This window comes from Salvelinus fontinalis, chromosome 35 (genome assembly GCF_029448725.1).
Source record: "Salvelinus fontinalis isolate EN_2023a chromosome 35, ASM2944872v1, whole genome shotgun sequence".
Taxonomy (NCBI): domain Eukaryota; kingdom Metazoa; phylum Chordata; class Actinopteri; order Salmoniformes; family Salmonidae; genus Salvelinus; species Salvelinus fontinalis.
Window position 1 is genome coordinate 17,666,104 of NC_074699.1, and position 17,293 is coordinate 17,683,396.

Below are 17,293 nucleotides of genomic sequence, written 5' to 3' on the forward strand. Positions count from 1 at the left end.
AAAAAAATGGCCACAGAAATATAAAAAAATTGATCAGTGGTGATTCAGCAGGAGAATATGGTTTACAGGATATAGACCTGCGACAGTGTTAGGACTGAATGTGAAGGTCAGGGCGTAGTAATGTCAGATAACCTCACAGACAGTGGCTCAAATGGCACCCTATTCCCTATATAGTGCACTACTTTTGAGCAGGGCTTATTGGATTCTATAGGAAATAGGTGTCACGTTCCTGGCCTTATTTCCTTTGTTTAGTCTTTGTTTAGTTGGTCAGGACGTGAGCTGGGTGGGCATTCTATGTTTTGTGTTTCTATGTTGGGTTTGTTGTTTGTGTCACGTTCCTGACCTGTTTTCTCTTGTTTTATATGTCTTTATTGGTCAGGGCGTGAGTGTTGGGTGGGCAGTCTATGTTTTCTATTTCTATGTGGGGTTTTGTGTTCGGCCTGGTATGATTCTCAATTAGAGACAGGTGTGTATCGTTTGTCTCTGATTGAGAGTCATACTAAGGCAGCCAGGGTTTCACTGGTGTTTTGTGGGTGTTTGTTTCCTGTGTTAGCGTTTGGGCCACACAGGACTGTTGCAGGTTAGTCACGTTTGTTTTTTTTGTTAATTTGTAGTGTTTGTTGGTTTGCCATTAAAATCATGAATACCTCCTACTCGGATTCTTGGTCCGATCCATGCTCCTCCTTGTCTGAGGAGGAGAACGACATTGACAACCTTTACAGTTTGGCCTAATATGGTTCTCAATCAGAGGCAGGTGTGTGTCATTGTCTCTGATTGGGAACCATATTAAGGTAGCCTGTTGTCACTGTTTGTTTGTGGGTGATTGTCTATGTGTAGTGTTTAGTGTCAGCACTATTTGTTATATAGCTTCACGTTAGTTTGTTATTTTGTATAGTTTGTCAAGTGTTCTTCGTCTTTGTTTGTTAAATATGTATTCATTTCGCGCTGTGCCTTGGTTCTCCTCTCTTCAATGTTATGACGAGCGTGACAGAATCACCCACCAAGATCGGACCAAGCAGCGTGAAAGAGAGGAACAGCGCGTTGTGGGAAAGCGGACTTGGGAGAAGGATCTGGGCTATACAACCTGGGAGGAAATAGAGCACTGGTCGATCGATCCAGAGAGAGTGCCGGAGCCCGCCTGGGCGGCTAGCACGGAAGCTCGAGAGGCAGCCCCAATAATCTTTTTGGGGGGGGGGACACGAGGAGATTGGCTGAATCAGGTAGGAGACCTAAGCCAACTCCTCGTGCTTCCCGTGGGGAGCGTGTAACTGGTCAGGCACCGTGTCATGCAGAGATGCGCACGGTGTCTCCAGTGCGCTATTCTAGCCCGGTGCGCTCTATTCCAGCTCCTCGCATTGGCCGGGCTAGAATGGGCATCCAGCCAGGTAGGAGAGTGCCGGCTCAGCGCTCCTGGTCTCCAGTGTACCTACTTGGACCAGGATATCCTGCGCCGGATCTGCGTACTGTGAGTTCTGCCCGGTGCGTCCTGCGCCAGCGCCCTGCATTTGCAGGGTAAGTAGAAACATCCAGCCAGGACGGGTTGTGTCAGCTCTACACTTCAAACCTCCAGTACGCATCCATAGCCCAGTACGTCCTGTGCCTGCTCCCCGCACTCGCCCTGAGGTGCATGTCCCCAGCCTAATACCACCAGTGCCTACGCCACGCACCAGGCTTCCAGTGCGTCTCCAGAGCCCTGTTCCTCCTCCCCGCACTAGCCTTGAGGTGCGTGTCCCCAGCCCGGTACCACCAGTTCCGGCACCACGCACCAGGCCCACTGTGCGCCTCCAGGGTCCAGTATACCCTGTTCCTCCTCCCCGCACTAGCCTTGAGGTGCGTGTTCCTAGCCCGGTACCACCAGTTCCGGCACCACGCACCAGGCATACTGTGCGCCTCAGCAGGCCAGAGTCTGCCGTCTGCCCAGCGCCGCCTGCGCTGCCCAGCTCCGTCTGAGCTGCTTCCTGCGCTGCCCGTCTGCCCAGCGCCGCCCATCTGCCCAGCGCCGTCTGAGCTGCCTGTCTGCCCAGCGCCGTCTGAGCTGCCCGTCTGCCCAGCACCGTCTGAGCCGCCCGTCTGTCCTGAGCCTTCAAAGCCGCCCGTCTATCCTGAGCCTTCAAAGCCGCCCGTCTGTCCTGAGCCTTCAGAGCCGTCCGTCTGTCCTGAGCCTTCAGAGCCGTCCGTCTGTCAGGAGCCGCTAGAGCCGTCCGTCAGTCAGGAGCCACCAGAGCCGCCCGCCAGTCAGGAGCCGCCAGTGTTCTTCGTCTTCGTTTGTTAAATATGTATTCATTTCGCGCTGCGCCTTGGTCCTCCTCTCTTCAATGTTACGACGAGCATGACAATAGGGTGCCATTTTGGACTCAGACAGTGACTCTTGGTGCCTCTACTTTATTTGGGGTAGAGGAAATGAGTTCCTCCACCTTCTATCATCATGGTTGACCATCTCAGCAAATTATATTTTTATGACTTGATCCAATCACTGTATAATAAAAACATACTGTGACCGTATATAGACGCACAATAAAGATATTGATATCACTGTCTTGACACCAAATAACTTTGCTTTGCGTTATTACAGCAAGAGAAACATCTGTATAATTTGCATAGTAACATAATATGTGTGAGTTGACAAAGTGTGGTGGTGAAATGCAGTGTCAGCTCCTTCACTCCAGCTGGCCCTCGTGATTATTCTCCAAATGTGATGAATATAATTATAGGGAAACTATCCCATCCTCTTATTAACAGATCCATGTCTTGAACCCCTAAACCTGCCCTATGAAATCCAGCTATTTTATGGATGGGAAGGAAAATAAAGAGGAGGCTCCCACACTGCATTCATTGCTTCCTTTAATGTGACAGGTTCAATCTTAGTCAGGTCAAAATTGATGGAAAGCTTCTGAAACGCCTCTAAAAATATCCACGAGCAATATCAAACATGCTCGTCATAATGAAAGAGGAAAATATAGATTTCACAGAAAAAGCTGTGGTGACAAAAATGTGCTTGGCCTTCACGGCTTTAACATCCCTCTGTCAGCTAGTGAAGCTTTCCTAAAATAGCCACAACACAGTTCCCAACCTGGGCTTCCTGGCCTGGGCAGTCCTCTCCCCCAGGCCTAGGCAGGAAGGGTAGGACCAGGGGAGTGAGGTGGAGCCTGACACAGCCTCCCAATGCTTGGCCTGCCGATGGGCCAGCCCATCCCTTTCTCCAGACAGGCAGCAGACCAGGGGCCACAAAGGCCAGGCTCCAGTCACTGGGTGATGGATGAGGCCTCACAGTCTGCCACTGCATTACTGCTGCTGTCTGTGCATGGTCCATCTGACCCTCACTACAGAGAGACAGACAGACAGATAGATAGATAGACAGAGAGTATACTGCACTGGGCTGTTCTGTTCTGGGAGGGAACACACCACACCATCCAGACACTCCATAAGTCTCTCTAGACAGTGTCGTTACACAGCTGCATGGTAGGCAACCATACTGTACATCCTCTTCAGATAGCAAGCTGAATACTAGAGACTGAACGTCAGAGACATTTCTCCAATAGTTAGATAGCTAGCTATTAGTGGCTTGCTTTTTGAGGAGTGAGTATGGCTACATGGCAGGCAGGGTTTGGTAGGTTACTTTCTAAATGTAATCCGTTACAGTTACTACACTGCTCAAAAAAATAAAGGGAACACTTAAACAACACAATGTAACTCCAATTCAATCACACTTCTGTGAAATCAAACTGTCCACTTAGGAAGCAACACTGATTGACAATAAATTTCACATGCTGTTGTGCAAATGGAATAGACAAAAGGTGGAAATTATAGGCAATTAGCAAGACACCCCCCAAAACAGGAGTGATTCTGCAGGTGGTGACCACAGACCACTTCTCAGTTCCTATGCTTCCTGGCTGATGTTTTGGTCACTTTTGAATGCTGGCGGTGCTCTCACTCTAGTGGTAGCATGAGACGGAGTCTACAACCCACACAAGTGGCTCAGGTAGTGCAGTTCATCCAGGATGGCACATCAATGCGAACTGTGGCAAAAAGGTTTGCTGTGTCTGTCAGTGTAGTGTCCAGAGCATGCAGGCGCTACCAGGAGACAGGCCAGTACATCAGGAGACGTGGAGGAGGCCGTAGGAGGGCAACAACCCAGCAGCAGGACCGCTACCTCCGCCTTTGTGCAAGGAGGTGCACTGCCAGAGCCCTGCAAAATGACCTCCAGCAGGCCACAAATGTGCATGTGTCTGCTCAAACGGTCAGAAACAGACTCCATGAGGGTGGTATGAGGGCCCGACGTCCACAGGTGGGGGTTGTGCTTACAGCCCAACACCGTGCAGGACGTTTGGCATTTGCCAGAGAACACCAAAATTGGCAAATTCGCCACTGGCGCCCTGTGCTCTTCACAGATGAAAGCAGGTTCACACTGAGCACATGAGCACATGTGACAGATGTGACAGAGTCTGTAGACGCCTTGGAGAACGTTCTGCTGCCTGCAACATCCTCCAGCATGACCGGTTGGCGATGGGTCAGTCATGGTGTGGGGTGGCATTTCTTTCTGGGGCCGCACAGCCCTCCATGTGCTCGCCAGAGGTAGCCTGACTGCCATTAGGTACCGAGATGAGATCCTCAGACCCCTTGTGAGACCATATGCTGACACATGCACATTTGTGGCCTGCTGGAGGTCATTTTGCAGGGCTCTGGCAGTGCACCTCCTTGCACAAAGGCGGAGGTAGCGGTCCTGCTGCTGGGTTGTTGCCCTCCTACGGCCTCCTCCACGTCTCCTGATGTACTGGCCTGTCTCCTGGTAGCGCCTGCATGCTCTGGACACTACGCTGACAGACACAGCAAACCTTTTTGCCACAGTTCGCATTGATGTGCCATCCTGGATGAACTGCACTACCTGAGCCACTTGTGTGGGTTGTAGACTCCGTCTCATGCTACCACTAGAGTGAGAGCACCGCCAGCATTCAAAAGTGACCAAAACATCAGCCAGGAAGCATAGGAACTGAGAAGTGGTCTGTGGTCACCACCTGCAGAATCACTCCTGTTTTGGGGGGTGTCTTGCAAATTGCCTATAATTTCCACCTTTTGTCTATTCCATTTGCACAACAGCATGTGAAATTTATTGTCAATCAGTGCTGCTTCCTAAGTGGACAGTTTGATTTCACAGAAGTGTGATTGACTTGGAGTTACATTGTGTTGTTTAAGTGTTCCCTTTATTTTTTTGAGCAGTGTATTTACCAGTCCAAAATGATAATCAGTAAAGGACATTTTGGATTACCCAAACTCAGTAGTATAATCTGATTACTTTCAGTTACTTTTGGATTACTTTCCCCTTAAGATACATTACAAGAAGGCAAACAGGATCCATCAAATGCATTTGGTGTGTCCTCATTGTGGTCTCTGACTTGTGGTCAGAGAAAAAACTTAAACTTGCGTATTTTCTCAATGCTGAATTGAATGTCATAAAACAGAAAGGTGTCATAATGAAAAAGATAAAATTCTCGCAAACATCCTTTCTGTATTTTAACATAATCCAATAAGTAATCATCTAGTTTTTCAAAAGTATCTGTAATCTGATTATTGTTTAGAGTTTTTTTTTTTTATTTAAATAAAATGTAATCAGATTACATGTAACTGATTACATGTAATCATCAGTTACTCCTCAACCCTGAAGGTAGTGTACTGTAGGTCGGTGGGCTGAGCCGACAAGCATCATCCCTCTAAATGATTTATGCAGTCAAATTCCTCTCTTTTTTTTTTACATGTTAAATAAATACCGTGAGCAAAAGATTGGCATAGTCAAATCGACTAAAGGGTGCAAATACACTGTAAGAAACAGATTATAAATAGAGTGACTTGTTGAGGTGACGGAGACTATTATCAACACCTATGTGTCTGTCTGGCTGGGAGAGAGAGAGAGAGAACGAGCGAGAGAGAGAACGAGAGAGAGAAAGTTGATGCTTCTCACTTTACAACCAGCCTGTCTTTTTTTAACCTCCTCCTGTATTCTTGTGTCACTCCCATCTCCCACAGAGACACACAAACACACCTGGTGCTGGCAGCTTAATGAGTCATCGCTCCAATGATTAAAGGTCTAATGCGGCCGTTTTTTTATCTCAATATCAAATCATAACATGCTGTAATTGAGGAAAATCATGTGTTTGACGGCACCGGGCCTTTAACATTAATTGGGCTTTAAGGGGGGTTAGGAAGGAGCTGGAATATTCAAAACCCACTTCTAATGACATTGCACAGAAATACATTTGTCATAGCAACCAATGACCCAAGACATTCCCAAATTTCTGATTGTCCTTCACAGAATGAATGCAGCGTGAGGCTCATTACAGAAGCAGTTACCCACAGCCTCTGCAGACCTTGGGGCCTCGAGAGCACTTACTGCCTCCTGAAAATGAAATGCGAAGACAACATGACATGACACACAAAAACGCACCCACACGGACACGCACACACACACATGAAGGATGTGTAATGACGTCATCGTATGTGATTCTTACCTGTGTTCTATTGGCTTTAGCTTTTCAGGGGGGTCATGGCTGAAAGGCAGAACAACAGAGGAATATGAGCTTCGTAATGCTAGTAAGACAATTAGGATCATAGAACAATACAACATTGTCCAGTAGAACTGTTGGCTATTTGCAGCTGAAAGTGGTTCCCAGTAGCATGAGATGTGAACATGTATGTAGCCAGCCTTCATACCATCATTGTAATCTGCGTGTAGGGCTGTTGCGGTGACTGTATTACCGCCCCACACGAGCCATGTGACCGTTGAGTCACAGTAATCTCCTTTTATGCACTCTTGACATGCATTAGTAGTACCCAACTCACTAAAGACCATCAGGTCGCTAATGGCCTGGTACTCAGGGCTCTATTGTCCCTCTAACCACTCTGACATTAATGCAAATGAAATAGAAAATCCCATCAAACACATCATCAAACAGTGTGTATTTTTAAAACTCACCTCACTGTGATTGATCAATTTGAAGAAAGAAGTTCAACAACAGGTTGAAATTGAATGAAAAACATGGTCATTGTGGATGTTGTTTCAAAGCCAAACACAATTAAATGGGCAGCTCTTTGTAAGGGGATGATTCATGCAAAACACCAATATGCATATTCAAGTTTATGCATACGCATTGGCCTGTGAGCCCAACACCACCCCCCTAAAAAAAACTAAATTAAAATAATAATTTGACGTTTCTAGTAATCCCCTTTGAGAGTGGACTGCATTATTATGCACACTGGATGGACTGTTTACCTTATGCTACACTCCAAACTGTCTATCCATGAGTCTAGGAGAGAACTTATAGGCCTATGCAATGCGGTTGGTAAATTGATTGTGCAGGGCCGCTAAGCCTTCAATTACAGTGAATTTGTATTTGATTTTGAATAGCCTAGAAATAGGGCCTTTTTTATATTTTCATAATTAAGAGGCTGACACATTACCTTTAGCTACAGCATATCTCACCACCGTGCATCCCCCCCCCCCCCCCTCCTCTCTCTTTCATTACTTACACGCAGAGAGAGGAGCTGTCAACAGTTTAATGAAATAGGTTTCGGTGTGAACACATGTTACTCTCGATGTTCCTGATCAGATTTCACTAGGTATCCCAAATGAAGCACTGGGTAGCTGTAGTAACAGGGTTGGAGAGCCCATGGCATACAGAGTTTGGGTGGAATATCACCTGCCGCGCAGCGAGAGGCTGCATGCTCCTCAAACAGTGATTGATGCATGGAGTGAAATAACCAGAGAAGCCTGAAAAACAAACCAGCAGGAAAGCGGCCTCCATTCACTATTAGAGTGCATATGGATGACCTGTTTTTTCCCTCTGTCCCTGTTTCTACCCATTTAATAATGGGCCTTTCTAAATCAAAACAAATGTTACATATTAGTAAAGACAAGATTAAATTGAGAATAGTGAACAGCATGTGAAGCCTGAGGAAAGGAACATAGTGCAATATTTCTTTTACTACTTTCACAAACATCAATAGCCTATAGTCAGTCGCATAATGCAGCCCATATTTGTTTTGATTTCTAAGACATTCTAAGGTTTGTATCATTCACAACTAAAGTTGCCAAATAACTCTAAATCTAGTGTATCTGACCTGTTTCAAATCCCTTTTACGCCCAACATAGCCACTTCATATGCACACTCGCTGGGAAAAATATGGGAAAAATATCCTTTCTATTTGATTCAGCAAAGTTAAATTATATTATTCTTACTATAAAATCATATAATATAAAATAAGGGCACAGGACTTATAAGCATATCTTGTAGCTAAATGAACAAGCCTACAGCCTATGGCATAGATAGGATAACATACAGTAGGCCAACTCATATTCTGTTCTTCTGAAATAAAATGTCTTCATATCATAATGTTTCTTTAGACATGCATAAAATAAACAACAGATTTATTGTGATGGTGTATATTACTCCCCCCCCCCCCCCATGTAAAAAAAAAAAAGAAACGTCCTCTCACTGTCAACTGCTTTTATTTTCAGCAAACTTAACATGTGTAAATATTTGTATGAACATAAGATTCAACAACTGACACCTAAACTGAACAAGTTCCACAGACATGTGACTAACAGAAATTGAATAATGTGTCCCTGAACAAAGAGGGGGGGGGGTCAAAATCAAAAGTAACAGTCAGTATCTGTAGTGGCCACCAGCTGCATTAAGTACTGCAGTGAATCTCTTCCTCATGGACTGCACCAGATTTGCCAGTTCTTGCTGTGAGATGTTATCCCACTCTTCCAACATGGCACCTGCAAGTTCCTGGACATTTCTGGGAGGAATGGCCCTAGCCCTCACCTTCCTTTCCAACAGGTCCCAGTGTAACGCTCATTTCTTCGACAATAAATGCAAATCCGACCATCACCCCCGACTATCACCCCCTAGCACTTTTTGACAGTCCTGTCTGGTCCAGCGACGGTGGGTTTGTGCCCATAGGCAACATTGTTGCCGGTGATGTCTGGTAAGGACCTGCCTTACAACAGGCCTACAAGCACAGTCCAGCCTCTCTCAGCCTATTGCGGACAGTCTGAGCACTGATGGAGGGATTGTGCTTTTGTGGTGTAACTTAGTCCCGCAGGTGTGATGTTCGGATGTACCGATCCTGTGCAGGTGTTGTTACACATGGTCTGCCACTCCGAGGACAATCAGCTGTCTGTCCTGTCACCCTGTCGTGCTGTCTTAGGCGTCTCACAGTACGTACAATTTATTGCCCTGGCCACATCTGCAGTCTTCATGCCTCCTTGCAGCATGCCTAAGGCACATTCACGCAGATGAGCAGGGGCCCTGGGCATCTTTCTTTTTGTGTTTTTCAGAGTCAGTAGAAAGGCCTCTTTAGTGTCCTAAGTTTTCATAACTGTGACCTTAATTGCCTAGTCTGTAAGCTGTTAGTGTCTTAAAGGACCGTTCCACAGGTGCATGTTCATTAATTGTTTATGGTTCATTGAACAAGCATGGGAAACAGTGTTTGAACCCTTTACAATGAAGATCTGTGAAGTTATTTGGAATTTTACGAATTATCTTTGAAAGACCGAGTCCTGAAAAAGGGACGTTTCTTTTTTTTGCTGAGTTTAGATGTTCCAAAAGCACGCATCAGCGGCTTGGATGCATGGAAGCCTGGAGAAGCTAAACGTCTTTATGTTAATTAGCAGTCAAATTACCTTGAGACCAGCATTTATTTGCATGACAATAACCGGCTGACAAAATTTCATGAAGGCCACAGCCCTATTTGTGGGGTTATAGGTCCAAAACATCAGACCACTCTGGAGGCTCTCACATTAGTTTACAGTATTTACCCAACCTTATCATGACTCTCCCTAATGAACGAATGAGGCGGGATTACAATCTAACGGTTGTCTCTCTCTTTAACCCCCTGCCCCTCCCTCTCTTCTCTCATCTCCAGTATGTGTGTGCACCAACCTTGCTCAGGCTAACAGGAAGCAGAGGGCACAGTGCTTTATTTAATTAGCCACTGCAGCGGAGTGCTCATGTGGAACCGACGCGTGGCGCGTCCTGGAACACTAAGGGGAGGCAGATCAGGGGAGTGAGATGGATTGACGACACGTCGCCTCCCCCCATGGGGGCTTCACTGGGCTGAAGGGGTACGGGTCACACGACAGGGAAGGGGGGGACAGATGACGTTTGTGTACAGGAATTCATCCTGGGAATGCTTGTTGCTGTCCCCTAAACCCTGCTCGACTAATGGAGAGCCCTGCCCCTGAGTGTACAGTATACCTCTTCTCCCAAAGACACATCTGTCCTGCAAGCTCTTTGCAATTACTTTATCTAAACCTCTGATCAGTGCTACGTGCCGTCAATGGGCATCCATGTTGTTGTGATGCAGAATGCTGCTGTCTGCTTTCATTAGGTCTGACAGCGCTCATTATTCCACATGATTTAGGAGCCGTTATCCCTCCTCTATCTCTCTCATATTGTGACAATGATCTGCTGGCCTTCTCTTCCCGGACCAACAGATAACCCTTGAGAAGAGGCTAAACCCTACTCAGTACGCAAAGCACACGCCATTAACAGTTCAAAGAGGAGAGCGGGAAACCTTCTAGCAACACACTAGCTAACAGTATCTGGCCCAGTAGTACGGTAATATATGAAAAGTCAATGAAATATCCAACATTGCAGGGACACAATTAGCAGAGTCAGGTGCTGGTCTTCTCATGTGTTTTGATTATAGGAAAGGTCCCACCCACAAATGATGCGTGAAAGTAGAACAGAACATGAACATGCCTGAATATTACAGTCCTCATTCTGATGCAATTGGGCTTTTTACACCAAAACCCCATTCTCAGGGTGCAGTTTGATAGTGTTGAAGTAAACTCCCTCTTGAGGAAGGAGTGTACTGTACTATACTAGTGAGGAACACAATCAGAAGCACACAAGTTATGCAGAAGAACACTTAGCCGTAGAGCACAGGGACGTCTGTTAATTAGCTCTCCTGAAGTTCTTCTGTGGCCCACATCCACTAATGAAGGAATCATAACGACTGTATTTACATATCTTTAAGCAGTAATATGTGACACACTGGGACAGCACATGAGAAGAGGAGCACCACAGACTACACTGGCTGCATTGGCTGTGTAAAGAGAGGCCTGTCGTGTTTGACTGTGGCTGGGTAGAGAGGCTGACGCTGGGGAGAGAGGCTGGGGCGAGAGGCTAGGTCTGGGTCGGGGGAGAGAAGCGGGGGTTGGGGATAGAGACTTAGGCTGGGGAGAGAGGCTGGAGCTGGGGAGAGAGGCTGGGACTGGGGATAGAGACTTAGGCTGGGGGGAGAGGCTGGGGCTGGAGAGAGAGGCTGGGGCTAGGGAGAGAGACTGGGGAGAGAGGCTGGGGCTGGGGAGAGAGACTGGGACTGGAGATAGAGACTTAGGCTGTGAGAGGGTGGGGAGAGAGGCTGGGGCTGGGGAGAGAGACTGGGACTAGGGAGAGAGGGTGGGGCTGGGGAGAGAGGCTGGGGCTGGGGAGAGAGGCTGGGGAGAGAGGCTGGGGCTGGGGAGAGAGGGTGGGGCTGGGGAGAGAGGGTGGGGCTGGGGAGAGAGGGTGGGGCTGGGGAGAGAGGCTGGGGCTGGGGAGAGAGGGTGGGGCTGGGGAGAGAGGCTGGGGCTGGGGAGAGATGGGGGGCTGGGGAGAGATGGGGGGCTGGGGAGAGAGGCTGGGGCTGGGGAGAGAGGCTGGGGCTGGGGAGAGAGGCTGGGGCTGGGGAGAGAGGCTGGGGCTGGGGAGAGAGGCTGGGGCTAGGGAGAGAGGCTGGGGCTGGGGAGAGAGGCTGGGGCTAGGGAGAGAGGCTGGGGCTAGGGAGAGAGGGTGGGACTGGGGAGAGAGGCTGGGGCTGGGGAGAGAGGGTGGGGCTGGGGAGAGAGGCTGGAGCTAGGGAGAGAGGGTGGGGTTGGGGAGAGAGGGTGGGTCTGGCTCTCTAGACTCCTCTCACCTTCTCCTCATCAGTAGTACTGAGTAGATAAGTGAGGATTGCAGCTGGACATTTTTCATGACTTTGTGGTTCTCCTAATACCCATGGTAATGGGAATATGACTATTTCATGAAAGGACACAAAACAATGTGCAATGTGTAATCTTGGTTCCCTGAGGAAAGGGATGGAGATGTAAGCCTAACATGTGAGAGATGGAGATGTGAGAGTTTCTCTAGAAATCACGTGGTCATGCCTTTTCCCTTTCGTAATGTGGTTGTTGAACTTTACTTTTCAGGTTTGTCATGGTTGAAGAGATTAAACAGCTATCCCACTGAATTGTGGAGGCTCTTATAAACACTGCTATGGGAATACACCAACTCTGATGTGACTGAGTCTGAGGCAGCTGCCTTAGCCGTTTCCTGTGCAGTGTATTAAAATCATCAAGATATGTAGGTTTATGAGCTATTGCACCTGACGCTCTGATGCGATTCAAGCGACTGTCATCCATCTTTCAGCTGTTGCCTTGGAGGATGGGTGACGTGGTCTCACTCCATGGTATCAGCATTATGGAGCATGACACTAGCTTGTCTTCAACCTTGACGGCACCTTGTCTCTGCAAGCCAGGTAGGAGGGTTAATTCACCTCACAAACCGGAGACCATTTTCATTTCTCTCTGCCTCTTTCGGAGGGTGCTCAAATTGCTCTTTCTGATGTTGTTTCCCTCATGAAAGAAGTGGGTCATGACGATGCACACTCTGCCAGTGCCCTGTTTCTAGGGCCTAGGCTAACTCCACAGAGCCCAGGATGCAGAGAGAGCAGAGCAGAGAGACAGACAGGGGCTAGTGGGGCAAAGAGAGAGATTGCAGCCCACTCCAAACAGTGTGCTGCTCTGGGATTATTGCAGCTAACTCTAAACTGCACATCACGCTCAGATTACAAAACTCATTTCAGAAAAGAGGTGAGGGTTGGGGAGTGGGGAGTATGTGTGTGTGTACTGTATGTGTATGTGGAAAGAGAGGAGGGGGAATGGGTGATGTTGGCTCTTCCAGCACATCAAGGATTTCAGGCCAGGCATCTTGTTTGTAAAGCGGTACCCTGCTAGCTAGCTGCTGTAACGCCGGTGAGGGGAACACCTCTCTTTCCAAATGCAGAAGCCCAGGATGAGCCCAGGCTCCTAGTTATCACTGGTTATTGTTCCAATCAGGCTGGCTTTGAAAAGGGAGCCACGCTCTCCTCCGGACAGCTCATTAAGATAACACACAAACTCAGCTCCCCCATCATCTTGCATTTATTAAAGTGGCCTTCATTTCAGCTCCTTTGTCTCACACAGGAACCTCTCCCCTTGTCAGCGCAATTGGAGCCAGATGGCAAAACAAAGCCGCTGTCTGGAGTGTTTAAAAGAGGTACCTCAGAAGAATGAGCCGCTGAGCCCCTCTTCAGCTCACGCCCACCACCGTACGCATGGGCACCACTGCCCGCACAGGTGTGGCTTTCAAGGAAAAGAGAAAGGTGAGGGGGTTGTTGAGGAGTCAGGAGAAAACAGTGGGTTGAGGTGGAGGGTCTTGGAGGTCTTCCTACTCCTAGCCAGTACTGCACCTGTAGGTATGGGGGCCACTATGAGTTGCTCCTGCCACTGGGCTGCAGAGTTCACTTCGAAACTTTCACGAGACATGCATTAGGGAAAGGAGCCATTGTCCACACTGCCCAGAGACCTTCCTTCACCTCTCGGCTTATTAAAATCACATAGCATTAACTGTGGCGTTCACAGGGAGGATAAATAATTCAATCACACTAAAGAAGAAGTCAAATGAATAACTTTAAAGACATTAACGCAGGAGGAAGAGTCGTTCAGACCTGTGCCTGGTATGCACCATGGCCTTGACTCAGAGCACAGAACTTGCTCGGCTAGCTAATTAAACACTTAATTCAGGACACAATATTAAGTAGTATCACACAATTGTGCTGAAAAACGTGCTCACTGCCCAGTACTGCATTTATACATTGCACCGGAAGAAGCAGAAATCCATTCCCTGTAAGTTCTTTGCAATTCAATTAAAAATGGAATTAGAATGGGGTATGCATTGAGGAGTAATTAGCCTGTAAGTGCATGGTGTAAAAATGTGGTGATGGTTGTTCCAGATGTGCCTTGGCTGACCTGTCTTAGACTGCTCCTCTTCCTGCAGTTCTTTGGCCTCTTCAAGCTCCTTGGCTGTGGAGAGAGAAGAGAAGCCATCAGACCATTAAACAGACAGAAAACATGCAGGCACGCAACAGCACGCACACAATGCAATGTTCCTCTGGATTTCATAAGGCAGCAGCTCATTTAAACCTACGGTGTGCTCATGCTTCACGGCTCAGTCGGAGGCTGAGGCTGCATGTGGCACTGGACCACAGCTGCCCCCCCTGGCCTGGCCCACTCACAAAGACAGTAATCACATTAAGCTATGGCCACTGGCCCTCCTCTCTGGAAACATACTGTCAACTGGGCCAGGCTGACAGAACCCACAGTGATGGGCACACACGTGTGCGTGGGCACACGGAGGCAGTAATAAATGTGCTCACGCACACACACACACATACACACAAGCACACCTACACACACGCACGCACACTCCAAAAATAGACCAGGAACAGAGGAACCAGAGGACGGCTGATTTGAATTTCCTGACACCATCCTCAGCTCCATTGTGTTAGAGAGAATCTGCATTTAGTGTCAGATACTTACTGCATGCCCAGATTCAACTGATCATTGGACCAAATTAAACGTGAAAGCAACAATATTGTTTTTTTGTATGTCTGCTGCAATTTACAAGACTGACAGAGAGAGAAAATCCTTGCAAAATAACCCAAAAAATTGCAGCAGTAAAAAGATTGGTATGTTTCATTTAAAATATATTTGCTGCTTCTATTGTAGTGTCCAGTCCTTCATACATCACACTATTCCATTTCCGTTCCACATTCCTTCAAGTCTATTTTGGATTCGCATTTTGAAAACACCACACTCAGACAGTATGTGTATGCCCACAGGTTATAATTTCTCAGAGTGATTCATTCAAATCTCCAGCTTTTCAAGTGAGTTGTTTTCCCCCTTTCTTCGCATGGCATACCTACCTATTTCTGGATCCCTCAGAATGATTATCTGGGAGGATTTCACAGGAATCCATTTGAGAAGGTCACATATTTGAGTATCTGTCCTCATCTAAATTCTGGTGCCAAAAGGACATTTAGTTTAAACAAACATTCACTAGAAACCTTTACAGCATTTGTGTTTTTTATGATGAAGACAGAGGGAATAGATTCACCGACCTCCTCTCTCTCTTTCTCTATCTGTCTGTCTGTCTGTCTCCTTTTACCTCAGCACTATGACATCACTCTATAGCTCTAAAAGTTGGTTAGAAAATATGAATAATGAATGTGGAGTGTAAATGTGTAAATGTTCTGTGAGAGACCTTGAGCCGCCTCTCTTCAGTTAACAGCCAACACTTCCTGTCCTGATGCAACAACCTCTGACACTATGGGAAGAACAGCCTCCAGGGACACTTCTACGGTACCAGGATGAACCAAGCATTTTAGAGATGCCTCTATGTCAAAGTCAAAATGGTGGCTGCCATCCACAGAGTTTGAGTGAAATCTGCTCTGGCAAGGGGAAGCGGCCATCATAAAACTCTGAGATGGATTTCAGAGTTTAGGTCCAATATTAGAAGGTTATTTAAGTGATTAGTTACATCCCAAATGCATGCAGGGATAAAAACAAGTGAGTGCAGCAGCTGGATGAAGCACCTGGAAGATCACTCCAGGGGATTGATCTGAATCATCCATGTCCCCACGATGACCTTCATCTATCACAGAGGGCCATTCGTCCCATGTCACCTCCACATAACACACTCCACATAACACACTCCGAGGGTACGTCTGATTAAATCACACGCTCATTTAAATGTAAAATGAGCTTCAGGAATTTGGTACACTGGTTCATTTACAGCATATGTTGGACATGTATGGTATACACATTCATTATGCAAGAAAGGACGGAAGGAAGGAAGGAAGAAAGGAAGAAAGGAAGGAAGGAAGGAAGGAAGGAAGGAAGGAAGGAAGATGTGTACTGCAACCAATACTAGTATAAATTGAGCTTTCATCTCCCAGACTCCAATCCCACTTGCTGCTCTGCCCGGTTAGGATACACATCCACTGCTCCATATACATTATGACAGGGAAGAAAAATGGCTTACTCTGTTTTGGACTAGTTTTGACCCCTCTACCCTCACTACCCAGAGTTTCAGAGGAGAATGTCAACTTCAATCTGGCTAAACCCAAGAACACCATTAAAAGATAAGACAGCCTCAATTAGGTTGCACTTTCCTGCTTCCTGCAGTTCCAACAGCTGTGAATGTGCACTTCAACACATCTCCACATCTGTATTCATACGGTATCAATTTATCTGGGTGTGCGAGTCTGCGTGCTACGTGAAGAAGTCAATGTATGTTACTCTTCAACTCGGCAAACAGGGATCCTGAAGAACTTGGAAACATTCACAGACAGGGAACAGAATGAGACTTAACCTCTCATTTAGCTGAGTGGTGCACCGCCAGTTAATCAACCCTCTCTCTCTACTACTACTGGAGTAGTAGCCTGCTCCTCCTGGTTACTGGAGAACAGGTCTGCGACCCCACAAGACCTTTTGCTCATGGTATGGAATCAGTTTTTCCCCTAGAATTCTTTTCAGCAGCTCGGGGGGGGGGGGGGCAGAAAAATATATATATTATACTTTTATTTGTATGTTTTATATTTTGCAGTATATATGAAATTAATATAAGGGAAACACTGGGAATGTATTGTAATACTCCCTCTCCCTCTCTCTTTCCGTTTCATTTTGATTTCATATGTTCCATCGAGCTATAATTATTCTTGCCTGTGCGTGTGTGTCAGTTCCAGATATATTTTTAAACCCCAGGGACCAGTGCAGACACTGGCTGACCTTTATTTAAATGTCTCCTCCACTCGGAGTACATCTCATTACAGCCAGGCCACCGGCTCCCCACCATACATCTCGGCTCAAAACTTTAGTTCTCTCAGTCAGTCCCTACTCTGCCTGCAAGCCGTCCCCAGCTATTCAGTAGCGCTAATGATCAGACTCTTCTAAATTAACTTCCTGCAGAAAGACGGGGTCACAGCATCCCTCCACAGCAGCAGATAATCATATATACATACAAACACTGTCTGGGAGTTAAGATTCTGAACCAGCTGTCCAAGACACTGGCACCTCATGTTAACATGTCATCCCTGGTAACCACCACTCTCATCCCGCTGTCATCCCTGGTAACCACCACTCTCCTCCTGCTGTCATCCCTGGTAACCA

At 47.0% G+C, this 17,293-nt stretch overlaps 1 protein-coding gene across 3 annotated transcripts in view; it reads right to left on the bottom strand.

Annotated features, from left to right (window-relative positions):
- The window catches only part of LOC129834421 (CD276 antigen-like), a 92,012-nt gene that overhangs the window by 10,108 nt on the left and 64,611 nt on the right, over positions 1-17,293 (bottom strand). For all 3 annotated transcript variants that reach the window (XM_055899388.1, XM_055899389.1, XM_055899387.1), the window contains exons 6-7: positions 14,093-14,146; positions 6,501-6,539 (exon numbers count right to left, since the gene is read on the bottom strand). In XM_055899388.1, coding sequence (XP_055755363.1) covers positions 6,517-6,539; positions 14,093-14,146 — 77 coding nt within the window. In that variant the 3' untranslated portion in view covers positions 6,501-6,516. The remainder of the gene's footprint in view (positions 1-6,500; positions 6,540-14,092; positions 14,147-17,293) is intronic.